This window comes from Oncorhynchus nerka, linkage group LG15, assembly GCF_034236695.1.
Source record: "Oncorhynchus nerka isolate Pitt River linkage group LG15, Oner_Uvic_2.0, whole genome shotgun sequence".
NCBI classification, from domain to species: Eukaryota; Metazoa; Chordata; class Actinopteri; order Salmoniformes; family Salmonidae; genus Oncorhynchus; species Oncorhynchus nerka.
Genome location: NC_088410.1, coordinates 89353528 through 89370376, shown reverse-complemented (window position 1 = coordinate 89370376; position 16849 = coordinate 89353528). Strand labels below are relative to the sequence as shown.

Genomic DNA, 16849 nt, shown 5'->3' with positions numbered 1-16849 from the left:
CTCTCTAGAAACAGGGTTGGAGAGTAAACCTACACGAGGGTAGCTCTCTAGAAACAGGGTTGGAGAGTAAACCTACACGAGGGTAGCTCTCTAGAAACAGGGTTGGAGAGTAAAACTACACGAGGGTAGCTCTCTAGAAACAGGGTTGGAGAGTAAAACTACACGAGGGTAGCTCTCTAGAAACAGGGTTGGATAGTAAACCTACATGAGGGTAGCTCTCCAGAAACAGGGTTAGAGAGTAAAACTACACGAGGGTAGCTCTCTGGAAACAGGGTTGGAGAGTAAAACTACATGAGGGTAGCTCTCTAGAAACAGGGTTGGATAGTAAACCTACACGAGGGTAGCTCTCTAGAAACAGGGTTGGAGAGTAAAACTACATGAGGGTAGCTCTCTAGAAACAGGGTTGGAGAGTAAAACTACACGAGGGTAGCTCTCTAGAAACAGGGTTGGAGGGCCCTGGCCTATTCTTTTTAACCTATTTTAAAACATTATTCACTTTCTGAGACCAGGGTGGAAAGTCCAGGCATAGGGTGGAAAGTCCAGGCATGGGCTGGGTAGACTAGCATTCAGTAACTCTGTGTACTGAATGACTCACAAGGCTAAGTCAACCACAACATAATCTAACCTCCAGCAGGTTATGAGGAACCTCGGAAAATGTTATCCTGGTCCCTCCCCTCATTAGTAACAGAGCATTCTCAACGTGATGTCATCAGGTCAGAGGAGCGACGGGCCAACAACTTTGGGAGGTGCACTGTGCGGGCCAAGAAGTTTCCTCCCCAACAAAAGGGCTTACAAAGAAAAACTTCAAAAATGACTAATTTGAGACAGAAAGAAGTTGGAGCACTGAACAAAAAAGCCAGAGATTAATTTATTATTTGTTCAGGCTTTAATCTAGGCATGGGCAACTGGCGGACTGTGGGTCGGGATCAATTTACCCCTCCTACCCATTTTTTTAAATACAAAAATATGAATATAGTCTCGGGGATCATCATCACATTAACCAAGCTAGCTAGATATTTTTGCATGCAACCTATTTCCACATGTTTTTTTTTTTCCATTGTGACAACCTTCAAGATTTTACACATAGAAGGAGCAAGAGTGTGTAAATAAATGTCATGGGTACACAGTGGGTACACAAGATATCTGCCATGGTAGTTCCTGAGTTGGGACAGACTAAACAGTCAGTGATCTGTTATCAGCTAGCACCAGCCACACAACAGATCTGTTATCAGCTAGCACCAGCCACACAACTGGCAATGGGAAGATTTCTGTCCAAAGAGAAAACAAAATATATGTCCCAAACAGATGAACTTTGGTGATGATAGTAGAATAGAAGACTGTTGTCTCCCTGGATCTCTTGATACTCATACCCTGATCTTTAAGTACAAATTATCTGATCAAAAAAATATGTTTCCCTGTTGCTGTTTTTGTTTATTCAGTCAGCGACCATCATCCCTTCCTCATCCATAACGACTGTAACTTAATCAAATTGAATTTCTATTGTAATAAAGAAGGGCTTTTCAAACATTATGCTCATACGGAAAGCCCTTCCCAGGAGACGTATTTCCTGCTTCCTTTGAAAGGTGCTGCAGTATAACAGGCATGAATACAAGTACTATACATGCTTTATGTCTCCTGTTTATCAGCATTTCAGAGTTAAACAAACTGTCAACTATCCTCTACGTAACCTTTACTAAGGTGTACGTGTGACTACTAATATTGTCATTACCTCTTGACCAAATGGCTGAAATGTGTGTCTGAAATAACCTCTCCAAAATGTTTGCTTAGGTCATAACTCACCATTCAATAACGTAGCGGTATTGACTGGGATATGTACAAGCTGTTTGAGCACTGAATACCACAGTCAGTGAGCACGAACGTGTAGGCAACGGCCGTAACACACAACATGTGCTGTTCTCTCTTTGCTTTGGTTAACTGCTGTTCTCTGTAGGTTGCATGAGAGCAGACAGGAAGCTGCATTCATATCCTGACCTTCATATGGCTGTGGCCTTTATCTATCTGTGTCTGTCAGCTCTTCCTGCTGGACCAGATCAAAAGGTAGAGAGCAAAGCTGTCTGTTCGATTTAACATTTTTGCAAATCCAAGTTTGATGTTTAGTTGAAATTAGTAGGTATACCCCCTGCCTTTAATCGTCTAAAAAGAGAGACTTTAATGTTGTTCTAAATGAAACGGTTTGAGGGATGGTGAGTGGGTGAGAGGGAGAGACATACAGGGGTACAAGAGATAGAGCACTGTACTTCCTTCCCTCAGAATGATTCTTAAATATTAATCTAGAATTGGCATTGGCTGAGATAGTGCATTAAAGCACAGCTAAAATATTGATAGGTGGCAGCTGAGCCTCTTCATTTACACCGTACAGTACTATGGAATAAAACCTTTCATCTTCAGCCCAGTCCAGAGTAAAAACCAGGTATCCAGACACTGTTGTAGAACGCTACAGAAAGCTATATTCCCTGCTCTTTGATTTGATTACCCTGTGGAGTACCATTCAGGCATCCAGGAAGCGACTGCTACATAAAAAGACTTGACTCAACAACCTGGATAAAGATCATATGAGCTCAATCCATTTTCCTAAATAATAGAATTGTTGACATCTCTACTCCATAATGACTCCCAAGCCTAATGGTGCAACGACACAATCATTCCAGCAGACGGCACAATGAGTCCAGACTGAGGGGGATTGATATGGCATGGACAATGCCACGGATTGGCACAATGGCTTGGGTCTCATTGCTGTATTTGTCTGCAGATGGTGTCTAGCCAGTACAGTCTTTCTATATTGTATTCTATTTGTGCACAATTTGTCCACGCACTTTCATTAATCAGTTTATATTCAAGAACTTCATCATGAGGAGTGGCATAATTTAATGCATTAGAAAAGGCATAAACGTGTCTAAGAGGCGCTCGGAGGACCCAAGTCAGTGTCCAGAGGCTCAGCCTGCAGTTCAGTTAGTGTATTATGTCCATTTATCCTCTTATTCAAATGAATGAGAAAGACAGTGATGCACTGCACCAGTAGATCACTGATCTTACATTAACCCTGGCATAGCTAACAGGATTGTTTTGGCATCGGCAAGGCAAGGCAAGGAGGTACAGCTCAGCAAAGCAGGTCCATTAACAGTAGCAGTAAAACAGTAATGGTTCTGAAATGCATCAGTGAGTCCATCTGAAACTGGAACCCTGTAGCTATATCCCTGTGGAAATGTCCTCTGTCCAACCACTGGGCTGGAAAACAAGAGCAACAAAGCAGTCTCCATGAGTCAGACTAGACCTCAGACAGTACAGGAGAGTTCCCTTACCTAACACACATCACATCATATTGGCTTTTTATATTTTTGGTACATTGTATTTGTAAATGTTGTATGATTGGTGTACATGCAGGGCTTCCTTTCAACAGAGGTATTGGTCTCAATGGGATTTCCTTGATATTTTTTTTTTTAAATATGTAAAATAAATAAACCTAGCCCTGATATGCTAATGAAGGCTGTCTGCCTTCTTTATTTTTCATTTAATTAGACAAATCAGTTAAGAAAAAAGTCTTATTTACAATGATGGCCTAGGAACAGTGGGTTAACTGCCTTGTTCAGGGAGCAGAATGACAGATATTTACTTTGTCAGCTCAGGGATTTGAACTAGCAACCTTTCAATGACTGACCCAACGCTCTTACCTCTAGGCTACCCCGCCACCCCCCTTCTGTGAGTGATATACATAATTTAGTAGACTCTTTGATTCAAAACATACATTGTACGTATGGGTTGCCCCCGTGGGAATTGAGTGACGACATGACATCATTGACATGATACAGAAACGGTTCACATGCACCCAGGGCTGCAGTCATATCATTAGTTACTGGTCTGTTTATCAGACATGCCCCCAGGGCTGCAGTCATATCATTAGTTACTGGTCTGTTTATCAGACATGCCCCCAGGGCTGCAGTCATATCATTAGTTACTGGTCTGTTTATCAGACATGCCCCCAGGGCTGCAGTCATATCATTAGTTACTGGTCTGTTTATCAGACATGCCCCCAGGGCTGCAGTCATATCATTAGTTACTGGTCTGTTTATCAGACATGCCCCCAGGGCTGCAGTCATATCATTAGTTACTGGTCTGTTTATCAGACATGCCCCCAGGGCTGCAGTCATATCATTAGTTACTGGTCTGTTTATCAGACATGCCCCCAGGGCTACAGTCATATCATTAGTTACTGGTCTGTTTATCAGACATGCCCCCAGGGCTGCAGTCATATCATTAGTTACTGGTCTGTTTATCAGACATGCCCCCAGGGCTGCAGTCATATCATTAGTTACTGGTCTGTTTATTAGGGCTACAGTCATATCATTAGTTACTGGTCTGTTTATCAGACATGCCCCCAGGGCTGCAGTCATATCATTAGTTACTGGTCTGTTTTACCCAGGCTACAGTCATATAATTAGTTACTGGTCTGTTTATCAGACATGCCCCCAGGGCTGCAGTCATATCATTAGTTACTGGTCTGTTTATCAGACATGCCCCCAGGGCTACAGTCATATCATTAGTTACTGGTCTGTTTATCAGACATGCCCCCAGGGCTGCAGTCATATCATTAGTTACTGGTCTGTTTATCAGGCCCCAGGGCTACAGTCATATCATTAGTTACTGGTCTGTTTATCAGACATGCCCCCAGGGCTGCAGTCATATCATTAGTTACTGGTCTGTTTATCAGACATGCCCCCAGGGCTGCAGTCATATCATTAGTTACTGGTCTGTTTATCAGACATGCCCCCAGGGCTACAGTCATATCATTAGTTACTGGTCTGTTTATCAGACATGCCCCCAGGGCTGCAGTCATATCATTAGTTACTGGTCTGTTTATCAGACATGCACCCAGGGCTACAGTCATATCATTAGTTACTGGTCTGTTTATCAGACATGCCCCCAGGGCTGCAGTCATATCATTAGTTACTGGTCTGTTTATCAGACATGCCCCCAGGGCTGCAGTCATATCATTAGTTACTGGTCTGTTTATCAGACATGCCCCCAGGGCTGCAGTCATATCATTAGTACCTGGTCTGTTTATCAGACATGCCCCCAGGGCTACAGTCATATCATTAGTTACTGGTCTGTTTATCAGACATGCACCCAGGGCTACAGTCATATCATTAGTTACTGGTCTGTTTATCAGACATGCCCCCAGGGCTACAGTCATATCATTAGTTACTGGTCTGTTTATCAGACATGCACCCAGGGCTACAGTCATATCATTAGTTACTGGTCTGTTTATCAGACATGCCCCCAGGGCTACAGTCATATCATTAGTTACTGGTCTGTTTATCAGACATGCCCCCAGGGCTGCAGTCATATCATTAGTTACTGGTCTGTTTATCAGACATGCACCCAGGGCTACAGTCATATCATTAGTTACTGGTCTGTTTATCAGACATGCCCCCAGGGCTGCAGTCATATCATTAGTTACTGGTCTGTTTATCAGACATGCCCCCAGGGCTACAGTCATATCATTAGTTACTGGTCTGTTTATCAGACATGCCCCCAGGGCTGCAGTCATATCATTAGTTACTGGTCTGTTTATCAGACATGCTACAGTCATATCATTAGTTACTGGTCTGTTTATCAGACAGGGCTGCAGTCATATCATTAGTTACTGGTCTGTTTATCAGACATGCCCCCAGGGCTGCAGTCATATCATTAGTTACTGGTCTGTTTATCAGACATGCCCCCAGGGCTACAGTCATATCATTAGTTACTGGTCTGTTTATTGGTCATGTATGTGGATGTGATACTGTAGGGGTTGTCTTCTTGATCCTGTCAAATATACCTTTACTAGTGACCCCTCCAGTGATGGAGGCCTCCCATATTGTCCACAGCTTGCATGAATTATCTATTTATTTTTCAAGAGATTTTGTGTGTGTGTGTGTGTATGTGTATGTGTAGGTCCTCCTCTGTTCACATGTGGCCCCGGACTCGTCCTGGCCTTGGTGAGGATATATAGAATAGAGAACCCCTCCCTCTTCACTGAGCCGTGACCCATAAAGTCTTGACCCCGAGAAGTGGTCCTACTAAACTATAATCCCTGCAGGGTTTTTTGAAGGCCCGGCCAACCAGGCCCAGACCCAATCACTCTGCACATGCTTTATGTGGGTCAGGAAGGCATTGCACTAGGCTGGCCAGGAAAGCAGGGACTGACTATGGAGAAGTGTCCAATGTATGAAGGAAAGATCAATTGAAGGGAGACTGTTCCCTTCTAAGAGGACCAGTATTAGATGACTAAAGGCAAATACACCTACTGTACTATACGTGTTCCCTTACGGGTGTGTAGATGCTTATGGGGGGGGGTCTATTTCCTAGCATGTGCAAATATTTTTCACCTTTGCCATGGAAATGACATTGCCAGAAGAGCAAACTGAAACAATGGATCAGTTAACATGTAGGAATCCATTCTTCGTCTTAACTGGTTAGCACATGCTTTAAATGAATCTCTCTGGGCAGTTTCTGAATAGTACTGCATTTTAAACAGCCTTATATATGCATTCTTTGTGGTAATCTAACTGAGCATTGTGTTTGTTGTTCATCAGAGACAAACACCATTAACTATGAAATAACTTATTGTATTCTAATGACCTCAATCAATTTAAATTGTAATGACCTCCTGCAAGTCTTTGTGTCGCGATTATTGATAGCAGCTCAGAAACCATCAAACATGTCTGCCATAGAGGGATTCAGAGATGATTTCTATCAATAGGTACGAGCCGGAGACATCCAGCTCCCAGTCGCCCACTACACCGTTTCATGTTGGCATGCAGAACAATCTGCTTAACAGGTCAATATGAAACCACTTCATCCTCCACACACACATCCACACACAGCTACACACACACAGCTACACACACACACGCTCACTACCGCACACTGATACACAATGCACAGCCGAACAGTGGGTCAGAGGAGGAGGGTTGCCATGGCAGCACATCCTGATCCATGTGCCGCATGATGAGAGGCGTGTTGCTGCACCAGCCTTCCTTTCCCCTTATCTTTCCTGAACTGCTTTCACACACACACACACACACACACACACACACACACACACACACACGCACGCGCGCGCGCGCACACGCACACGCACACACCTAGCTGGCTATAGTCCACCAGCCCTGCACCACCACGTTCCCACACACATTACATTACCTAACCTTACACAATGGGAAAGAGTGTGTGTGTGTGTGTGGGGGGGGGCATAGATAGCCTTATATTTACTCCCGTTCCACACAATAATTTAGGCTACTCATTGATGCCAGTAGGCACTGCCATAATCGATACCATGCTGTGCAGTCAAGTGCTTTACAGCTGGTTCTGTAAACAGGGCAGAATCTGAATCCAAATAAAATGCTGACAGTCATTAGTTTTCTGTCTGAAAGTCTAAATAAGCTTTCAGTAATGTTTTGAGTTAATCAACGTCTGCCAGGAAAAGAGAGTAAATCCCTTGGTCGTGACAAACAGAGAGCATTCTGGGTGGGCCTCCTTTAGAAAATCTCCACGTTTGCATGTCCTGTTTAAAGCATTAAACCATTCGCTTCATCAATCAAAGAACGAATGACCAAACAGATTATTCTCCTTTGAAACGAAGCGATTGGACATGAGAAAGTACCCATCAGGTTCCAACAGAACACTGATGGCGCCACTTGGTGGGTCTGAGTGTGTAACCATAATTGACAGAGGGGTGCACCACGTAAATATATGTTTGTTGAGATGGCATTGAATAGTGGGACATTGATCACTTCTCTATCGGCTTTGGAAAATAAAAACAAACACATATTCAATAATAATGTCATTATTTATGTGTAACTCAATAAGTGGAATATGATTCACGGAGACCAAAACATGTAGAAAGTGTTTCAAATGGCTGATAATACTATAATATGATACTGGTAACGGTTAAACCATCATAATCCTCCATTGTTATCTGGTGTGAAGAGGATAACCATTCTGTCATTATAAAGACATTATGATTGTACCATACAGATTCCTACAGACAAAGAGAAGCTTAATTCAAATGGAAATGTTTTTTTGTAAAACATAGAGTACCTTCCCTGTCATGGGGAATAATAGAGCCTGTCAGCTCTATGCATCATATTTCTGTCTGAACTTTCACCCATTCTGAACACACCCCTGTGTGTTACACCCTTCCCTTCCATCTCTCTCTGTCCTCATCGCACAGAGGAACATACGTCAGTAAAGTGTAGACCAGCTGTAGATATCAAACAGCCATCAGTCAGTAATGTGTAGACCAGCTGTAGATATCACACAGTCATCAATCAGTAAAGTGTAGACCAGCTGTAGATATCACACAGCCATCAATCAGTAAAGTGTAGACCAGCTGTAGATATCACACAGTCATCAATCAGTAAAGTGTAGACCAGCTGTAGATATCACACAGCCATCAATCAGTAAAGTGTAGACCAGCTGTAGATATCACACAGTCATCAATCAGTAAAGTGTAGACCAGCTGTAGATATCACACAGCCATCAATCAGTAAAGTGTAGACCAGCTGTAGATATCAAACAGACATCAGTCAGTAATGTGTAGGCCAGCTGTAGATATCACACAGCCATCAATCAGTAAAGTGTAGACCAGCTGTAGATATCACACAGCCATCAGTCAGTAATGTGTAGACCAGCTGTAGATATCACACAGCCATTAGTCAGTAAAGTGTAGACCAGCTGTAGATATCAAACAGCCATCAATCAGTAAAGTGTAGACCAGCTGTAGATATCAAACAGCCATCAGTCAGTAAAGTGTAGACCAGCTGTAGATATCAAACAGCCATCAATCAGTAAAGTGTAGACCAGCTGTAGATATCAAACAGACATCAGTCAGTAATGTGTAGACCAGCTGTAGATATCAAACAGACATCAGTCAGTAATGTGTAGACCAGCTGTAGATATCACACAGCCATCAATCAGTAAAGTGTAGACCAGCTGTAGATATCAAACAGCCATCAGTCAGTAAAGTGTAGACCAGCTGTAGATATCAAACAGACATCAATCAGTAAAGTGTAGACCAGCTGTAGATATCAAACAGCCATCAGTCAGTAAAGTGTAGACCAGCTGTAGATATCAAACAGCCATCAATCAGTAAAGTGTAGACCAGCTGTAGATATCAAACAGACATCAGTCAGTAATGTGTAGACCAGCTGTAGATATCAAACAGACATCAGTCAGTAAAGTGTAGACCAGCTGTAGATATCAAACAGACATCAATCAGTAAAGTGTAGACCAGCTGTAGATATCAAACAGACATCAGTCAGTAAAGTGTAGACCAGCTGTAGATATCAAACAGACATCAATCAGTAAAGTGTAGACCAGCTGTAGATATCACACAGCCATAAGTCAGTACATTAAGGGTACAGTAGTTAGTGTAGCAGTAATCAATAGACATTAGGCCACCAGCAATGTGCTGTAGGTCCAGTGCGCTCCCTAGAACCCAAATCCCACAGAGACCGGACCACAGTGTGGTGAAGTTCATAGCACCAAAAATGGTCTGTCCTTGGTTGCAACACTCACTACCAAGTTCCAAACTGCCTCTGGAAGCAACTTTAGCACAAAAACTGTTCATCAATAAAAGGTTAACATCCTTACAGCCAACCAGGAATCAGAATACAGAACCACCAGAAATAATAGATGTGAAAATTATATTTAATTTCAAGAACCATTTTAGCTCAACATTCCCATGTTACCCATGCAAGTCAAACTTCCCTTTGGATATGATTGACATTATTACTATAGCTTCGATTCAGATAAAGAAGACTATTCTAGGGATGATGGTGGAAGAGCTGGAGAAATGTTCCCTTTCCCCACCATCACATTGGAGCTGGTTGCTATGGTGACGCAAGAGAGGCTTGCAGAAATGATCTATTTTCAAGAGATGGGTAGAGGCTAATGGTTTCCAAAGAGCTCAACTGTGTGTGTGTTTGATTGTGTGTGTGTGTGTGTGTGTGTGTGTGTGTGTGTGTGTGTGTGTGTGTGTGTTTAGAGTGCTGTCAGCATTGTGGATTATTTTTGCATTTGAGTGTACAGTACCACTCAGATTAAATCAATTAATGTTTGCCAACAAGGACAGTAGTGTTACCAAAACATGCTAATGTGTTCAGAGGTATGCTGAGCAGTGTATTATAGAGGAAAACTAAAGCATGAGTTATCTCTTCCATTTTTCAGACCTGGATTAGCTTCTCTCCTGGTAGATTAGCCTCTCCCCTCAATTAAATTCGGACAGATAAAGAGTGTGTGCTAGTGTGTGTGTGTGCGCGTGTGCGCGCGCGTGCTAGTGTGTGTGTGTGTTTGTGTGTGTGTGTGTGTGTCTCTCTCTCTCTCTCAGTTGGTAGAGCATGGAGCTTGCAACGCTAGGGTTGTGGGTTTAGTTCCCATGGGGGACCAGTATGAAAAAACTTTGGAAATGTATACACTCACTACTGTAAGTTGCACTGGAGAAGACTGTCTGCTAAATGAATAAAATTCCCTTAGTCCTGGGTATGGACTGACCTTGGAATAGGTGGCACAACACAGGAGGTATAGGGACTCTCATCATGGTCACCTTGAAATACTCACCTAGTGATTATTATTTCATTTTTGTTTAACCTTTATTTAGTGATTGAGGACATGGGTGGCCCAATGCTGAGCACTCACTATCAAGTATTTCTAAAATCAGACATACTATCTCACTCTCACGCTCTATTTTACTTCAATCTGCCCAAGAAGCTGCAGATTAAATCCCAGTGCATGTGGAGCAGAGAAAAAGCTTCTCACATCACACCAGAAAACTGGCCTGGATTCCCTCAGCCTTTCCTTTCCCTGCCTACTGACTGTCAACTTGGGAGAGGGAATTAAAGAGAGGATGTGACACAAAGGAAATGAGGAGAGAGAGAGAGATGGATGGGGGAGAGTGAGAGGGAGAGAGAGAGATGGATGGGGGGAGAATGAAAGGGAGAGAGATGGATGGGAGGTAAGAGGGGGAATTCTAAGAGGGCGAGAGAGAGAGAGAATGAGAGAGTTTTGAGTTTGAAAGAGATATTAAAGGAGAGAATGATGCAGCTGGCAGACAGAACACCTGACAGACAGAACACCTGACAGCCTGACACAGCCTGACACACCTTGACGACACATCTTCACACACCTTGACATCGTGACACACCCTGACCTAGGATCTGACTGATGCCGTACCATGGCATTGATCGTTAGGCTACTGTTACTAATGGGCAGTTAGTATTAGTAAGTTAGTAGGTTATGACTCTGTTAAAAATGTAGGGGAGTACTTTAAACCAATGTCATACTCTATGTCAGTACTTTTTGCTTCTGTTTTTTTTGGTAGCACCAAGGGACTTGCTAAAACACATTTAGTGCAGGGGCAGGCAGTGATTGGCTCTGTGTGTGTGTTTGTGTAAGTCACACCGTCCTCGGTTTCTGCAGTGGGATGTGGGTGTGAATGAATGAATGCCCACAGCTGTCTGTGACATGGCCAGCTCTGCAAGAGGCATGTAATGAATGTCATTACTGCACAACTCAGACGTGATCTGCACTCATTTCGAACCATTTAGAGTTCCAGCTCTGGTTTCCTGCCAATCGGCCATCTTGGTTTTACTATCGCTATAAAATGGAAGATTCCGTTCAAAAACAGGTCAGGCAAAATGTCTGGTTTCAGCACATCATTTCCCTAGTTCTTGGAGTGGCTAAGAACAGAGATTAAATAGTGAAGCTGAAACTTCGGAATTACTCTGGATTCTAGACTATTTTTAAAACCTTGTGTTTGCACATGTGTTTATTCACTAGTTGCCATATCCACCCAAAAACAAACAACCACAACATATTTCATAGAACAATGAGTTTCAGCCAGAGGGGGATCCACATTACTAATACCAGATAACTCATCTGACAATAATAGCTGATGATTCACATGCAAGTCAATACTCATCACAGCTTCCCTCAAGGAATACTGCAGGACTTTATTGCCAGGGTACTCTCTACTCAGCAGAAAGGTTTTAACAAAATCCAGATACGTCTCAGCAGAATCAGCCTGAGATGGTTGCTGCATGAAGCATGAAGCCCTGACAGACCCATGAAGCCCTGACAGACCCACGAAGCCCTAACAGACCCATGAAGCCCTGACAGACCCATGAAGCCCTAACAGACCCATCCAGGAACAAAAGTTACACTAGATTGACTGCTGAGGACAGCACTATGAGAGGGCTACTCCAAGCACAAGTGCCAACGCAAAGCCATTTTGTACCCACAAAAAAGTGTCTCATCCAAATGTATGCTTGATTGATGATTGCTTTATGACATGCTGTATGTTTTAGGATCGTTATGGTCCAAAGAACAAGTGACCACAACTACCATAGTATTCACAAGGACTACATTAAAGATCATTTAACAGTAGGATGCAAAGTGAGTGTTACTGCAGAACTGTTACTGCAGCCTTCACCACGACTAGAGTAGGAGAACCCCCCCCCCCACACGCACGACCAGAGTAGGAGGACCCCACCACACACCCACGACCAGAGTAGGAGAACCCCCCCCCCCACGACCAGAGTAGGAGAACGCACACCCACGACCAGAGTAGGAGATGTCACACCATGATCAGAGTAGGAGAACCCCCCCCCCCCACGACCAGAGTAGGAGAACCCCCACAACCAGAATAGGAGAACCCTGAGTTAGACAACAGAATAGACCACAGGTGTCGAACTCATTCCATGGAGGTCCAAGTACTTAATTGATCAATAAGGTCACTGATTGGTTAGGAACTCCCCTCACCTGGTTTTTCTAGGTCTTATTTGGACACTCGATCATCTATGGAATGAGTTAACACCCCTGGTATAGACTCTTACCCATTGGCCAGGTTGTCGTCGTCATCCTCTGGCATGCTCTTGCCCAGCAGGTCGGTGTCGCTCAGGTAACCAGACTTGAGGTCCGCATCATCCACTTCCAGCCCTTCGATGAGCTCCATTCGGGAGGAGTGGCTGAAACGGCTGGAGACTCGGGCGGGCATTGTGTGGGCTGTGTACTGGGACCCGGCCTTGCCCCCCTGGTACCCACCGCTGCCCGTGGAAGAAGGAGCGTCTCCAGCCTGCATCCGGGGGCTGGATTGGCCATGGCGCCAGGAGAGAGGAGAGGAGCGGTTGGACTGACTGGACATGCTGCGGCCGTTCGTCTCGTCACTGTCGTAGCAAACAGTACTGCTGTCCAGACAGCTGGGGAGAGAAGGCGAGGGAGAGGTTATAGAATTGTAGAAATGGAATGGGTGAGAGAGGACAGAAAGGGAAGGAAAATGTAGAGTTTGAGGGACTATGATATTATTATTATATTATTATAAAGAGAAAGAATTCTAGAGAGAGAAAAGCTACTTTTTCTATATTTTTCCCTCTCTGTCAGTTGGCATTTAAAGGAATCCATCCAGCCATATAGTCTCTGCTGACCTAGATACGATTGTAACATTCACTCTCAGCCTTCAGCCACGACAGCAAAGATCTCAGAACTCAGGGGCAAGTCACTAGCTACAATGTAAGGATATATTATCATTGCGTGAAAAGAGAAGCGTCTAGCTTCTCCCTCTCTCCCTTTGACAGGATCATTCATAACCCTCAGCATATGTTCACAACATCATTACCAGCTGGGATTTACAGACCTAGGGCAATCAGTGCTTAATCACACACCCCAACTGAAAAAATGTATGATTGCTCAAGCGGGCTAGAACTTTTTCATGACTACTCTGGATCAGTGTCAGCTAGGGAAAGGTGAGCCAATGTGTACATGTAGAGCGAGAGCTCAGACTAGACAGTAGTTCTAGATTAGAGACTAGTTCTAGTTTAGATTAGAGACTAGTTCTAGTTTAGATTAGAGAATAGTTCTAGTTTAGATTAGAGAATAGTTCTAGTTTAGATTCGAGACTAGTTCTAGTTTAGATTAGAGAATAGTTCTAGTTTAGATTAAAAAGTAGTTATAGTCTAGACTAGAGAGTAGTTTCTGCTGAGTCTGGCCATGACATAACCATATTCACCAACCAGCCCAGATGAATAATGCAATGCCTGCCTGAGACCATATGGGTGTTCTTTCCTCCTGCTATTTCTGTACTTCTGTAGATGGATAATTCATCAATAGACACTGTTCATTCTTTACAGTCTAAGAGGGGGGTTCTAAACTGACATACAGTTGACTTGTTGCACATTTTGTTTTAAAAAATTGATTCAATTAAATGTTTTCCTCATCAATCGCCATCAAGGTTTTAAGAAATGTTTACAAATGTATAAACGATACATGAACAGAAATACCTTATTTACATAAATATTCAGACACTTTGCTATAAGACTCGAAATTGAACTCATGTGCATCCTGTTTCCATTGTTCATCCTTGAGATGTTTCTACAATTTTATTCAGTCCACGTGTGTTAAAATCAATTTATTGGACATGATTTGGAAAGGCACACACCTGTCTATATAAAGGTGCCGCAGTTGACAGTGCATGTCAGAGCAAAAACCAAGACATGAGGTCGAAGGAATTGTCCGTAGTGATCCAAGACGGGATTGTGGCGAGGCACAGATCTGGGAAGGGTATCAAAACATTTCAGCAGCATTGAAGCTAAGTTAAATTGATTGGATCTGGGGAAGGGGGACCCTGGCGAAGGGTACCAAAAAATGTCTGCAGCATTGAAGATCCCCAAGAACACATTGGCCTCCATCATTCTAAAATGGAAGAAGTTTAGAACCACCAAGACTATTTCTAGAGCTGGCCGCCTGGCCAAACTGAGCAATCAGGGGAGAAGGGCCTTGGTCAGGGAGGTGACCAAGAGCCAGATGGTCACTCTGACAGACCTTCAGAGTTCCTCTGTGGAGATGGGAAAACTTTCCAGAAGGACAACCAGCTCTGCAGCACTCCACCAATCAAGCCTTAATGGTAGCGGCCAGACAAAAGTCACTCCTTAGTAAAAGGCACGTGGCAGCCCACTTGGAGTTTGCCAAAAGGCACCTAAAGGACTCTCAGACCATGAGAAACAAGATTCTCTGGCCTGAATGCCAAGCGTCAAGTCTGGAGGAAACCTGGCACCATCCCTACGGTGAAGCACGGTGGTGACAGCTGGAAGACTAGTCAGGATCAAGGGAGAGATGAACAAAGTAATGTACAGCAAGATCCTTGATGGAAACCTGCTCCAGAGTGCTCAGGAGCTCAGACAGGGCCGCAGGTTCACCTTCCAAAAGGACAACGACCCTGACATTTAAGCCTAGTACAAATTCCCTCTCTGGTCAGTTAGGATCACCACTTTATTTTAAGAATGTGAAATTTCAGAATAATAGTAGAGAGAATGATTTATTTCATCTTTAATTTCTTCCGTCACATTCCCAGTGGGTCATAAGTTTACATACACAGAATTGGTATTTGGTAGCATTGCCTTTAAGGGTCAAACGTTTTGTGTAGCCTTCCACAAGCTGGGAAGAATGTTGGCTCATTCCTCCTGACAGAGCTGGTGTAACCGAGTCAGGTTTGTAGGCCTCCTTGCTCACACATGCTTTTTTAGTTCTGCCCACAAATTTTATATAGGATTGAGGTCAGGACTTTGTGATGGCCACTCCAACACCTTGACTTTGATGTCCTTAAGCCATTTTTCCACAACTTTGGAAGTATGCTTGGGGTCATTGTCCATTTGTAAGACCCATTTGCGACCAAGCTTTAACTTCCTATCTAATGTCTTGAGATGTTGCTTCAATATATCCACATAATGTTCCTGCCTCATTATGCTATCTATTTGGTGAAGTGCACAAGTCCCTCCTGCAGCAATGCACCCCCACAACATGATGCCCCCACCCCCGTTCTTCATGGTTGGGATGGTGTTCTTCTGATTGCAAGCCTCCCCCTTTTTCCTCCAAACATGACGATGGTCATTATGGCTAAACAGTTCTATTTTTGTTTCATGAGACCAGAGGGCATTTCTCCAAAAAGTATGATCTTTGTCCCCATGTGCAGTTGCAAACCGCAGTCTGGCTTTTTTATGGTGGTTTTGGAGCAGTGGCTTCTCTCTTGCTGAGCTGCCTTTCAGCTTATGTCAATATAGGACTCATTTTACTGTGGATATAGATACTTTTGCACCTGTTTCCTCCAGCATCTTCACAAGCTCCTTTACTGTTTTTCTTGGATTGATTTGCACTTTTCGCACCAAAGTACGTTCATCTATAGGAGACAGAACCCGTCTCCTTCCTGAGCGGTATGATGGCTGCGTGGTCCCATGGTGTTTATACATGTGTACTATTGTTTGTACAGATGAACGTGGTACCTTCAGGCATTTGGAAATTGCGCCCAAGGATGAACCAGACTTTTGGAGGTCTACAATTTTTTTCTGAGGTCTTGGCTGATTTCTTTTGATTTTCTCATGTCAAGCAAAGAGGCACTGAGTTTGAAGGTAGGCCTTGAAATACGTCCACAGATACACCTCCAATTGACTCAAATGATGTCAATTAGCCAATCAGAAGCTTCTAAAGCCATGACATAATTTTCTGGAATTTTCCAAGCTATTTAAAGGCACAGTCAACTTAGTGTATGTAAACTTCTGACCCACTGGAATTGTGATACAGTGAATTATAAGTTAAATAATCTGTCTGTAAACAATTGTTGGAGAAATGACTTGTGTCAACTTTACAGAAATGCATTGAATAGCACATGGCAAAAATAAATATATATATTTTTTAAGAATTGCAAGAAACAAAGGTATTGAAGTAAGTGTCTGTCCTATATCTAGGAGATATAAAAAAACTTTTTTACACATATTTAACCCCCTTTTTTGGGTCGGCACAAAAC

The 16849-nt window shown here is 43.3% G+C and overlaps 1 protein-coding gene across 1 annotated transcript in view; it reads right to left on the bottom strand.

Annotated features, from left to right (window-relative positions):
- LOC115142363 (neuron navigator 1-like) overlaps window positions 1–16849 on the bottom strand; it is a 145347-nt gene that overhangs the window by 80230 nt on the left and 48268 nt on the right. Inside the window, exon 6 of the mRNA XM_065002012.1 lies at window positions 12894–13256. Within this exon, the coding sequence (XP_064858084.1) occupies window positions 12894–13256 (363 nt within the window). The remainder of the gene's footprint in view (window positions 1–12893; window positions 13257–16849) is intronic.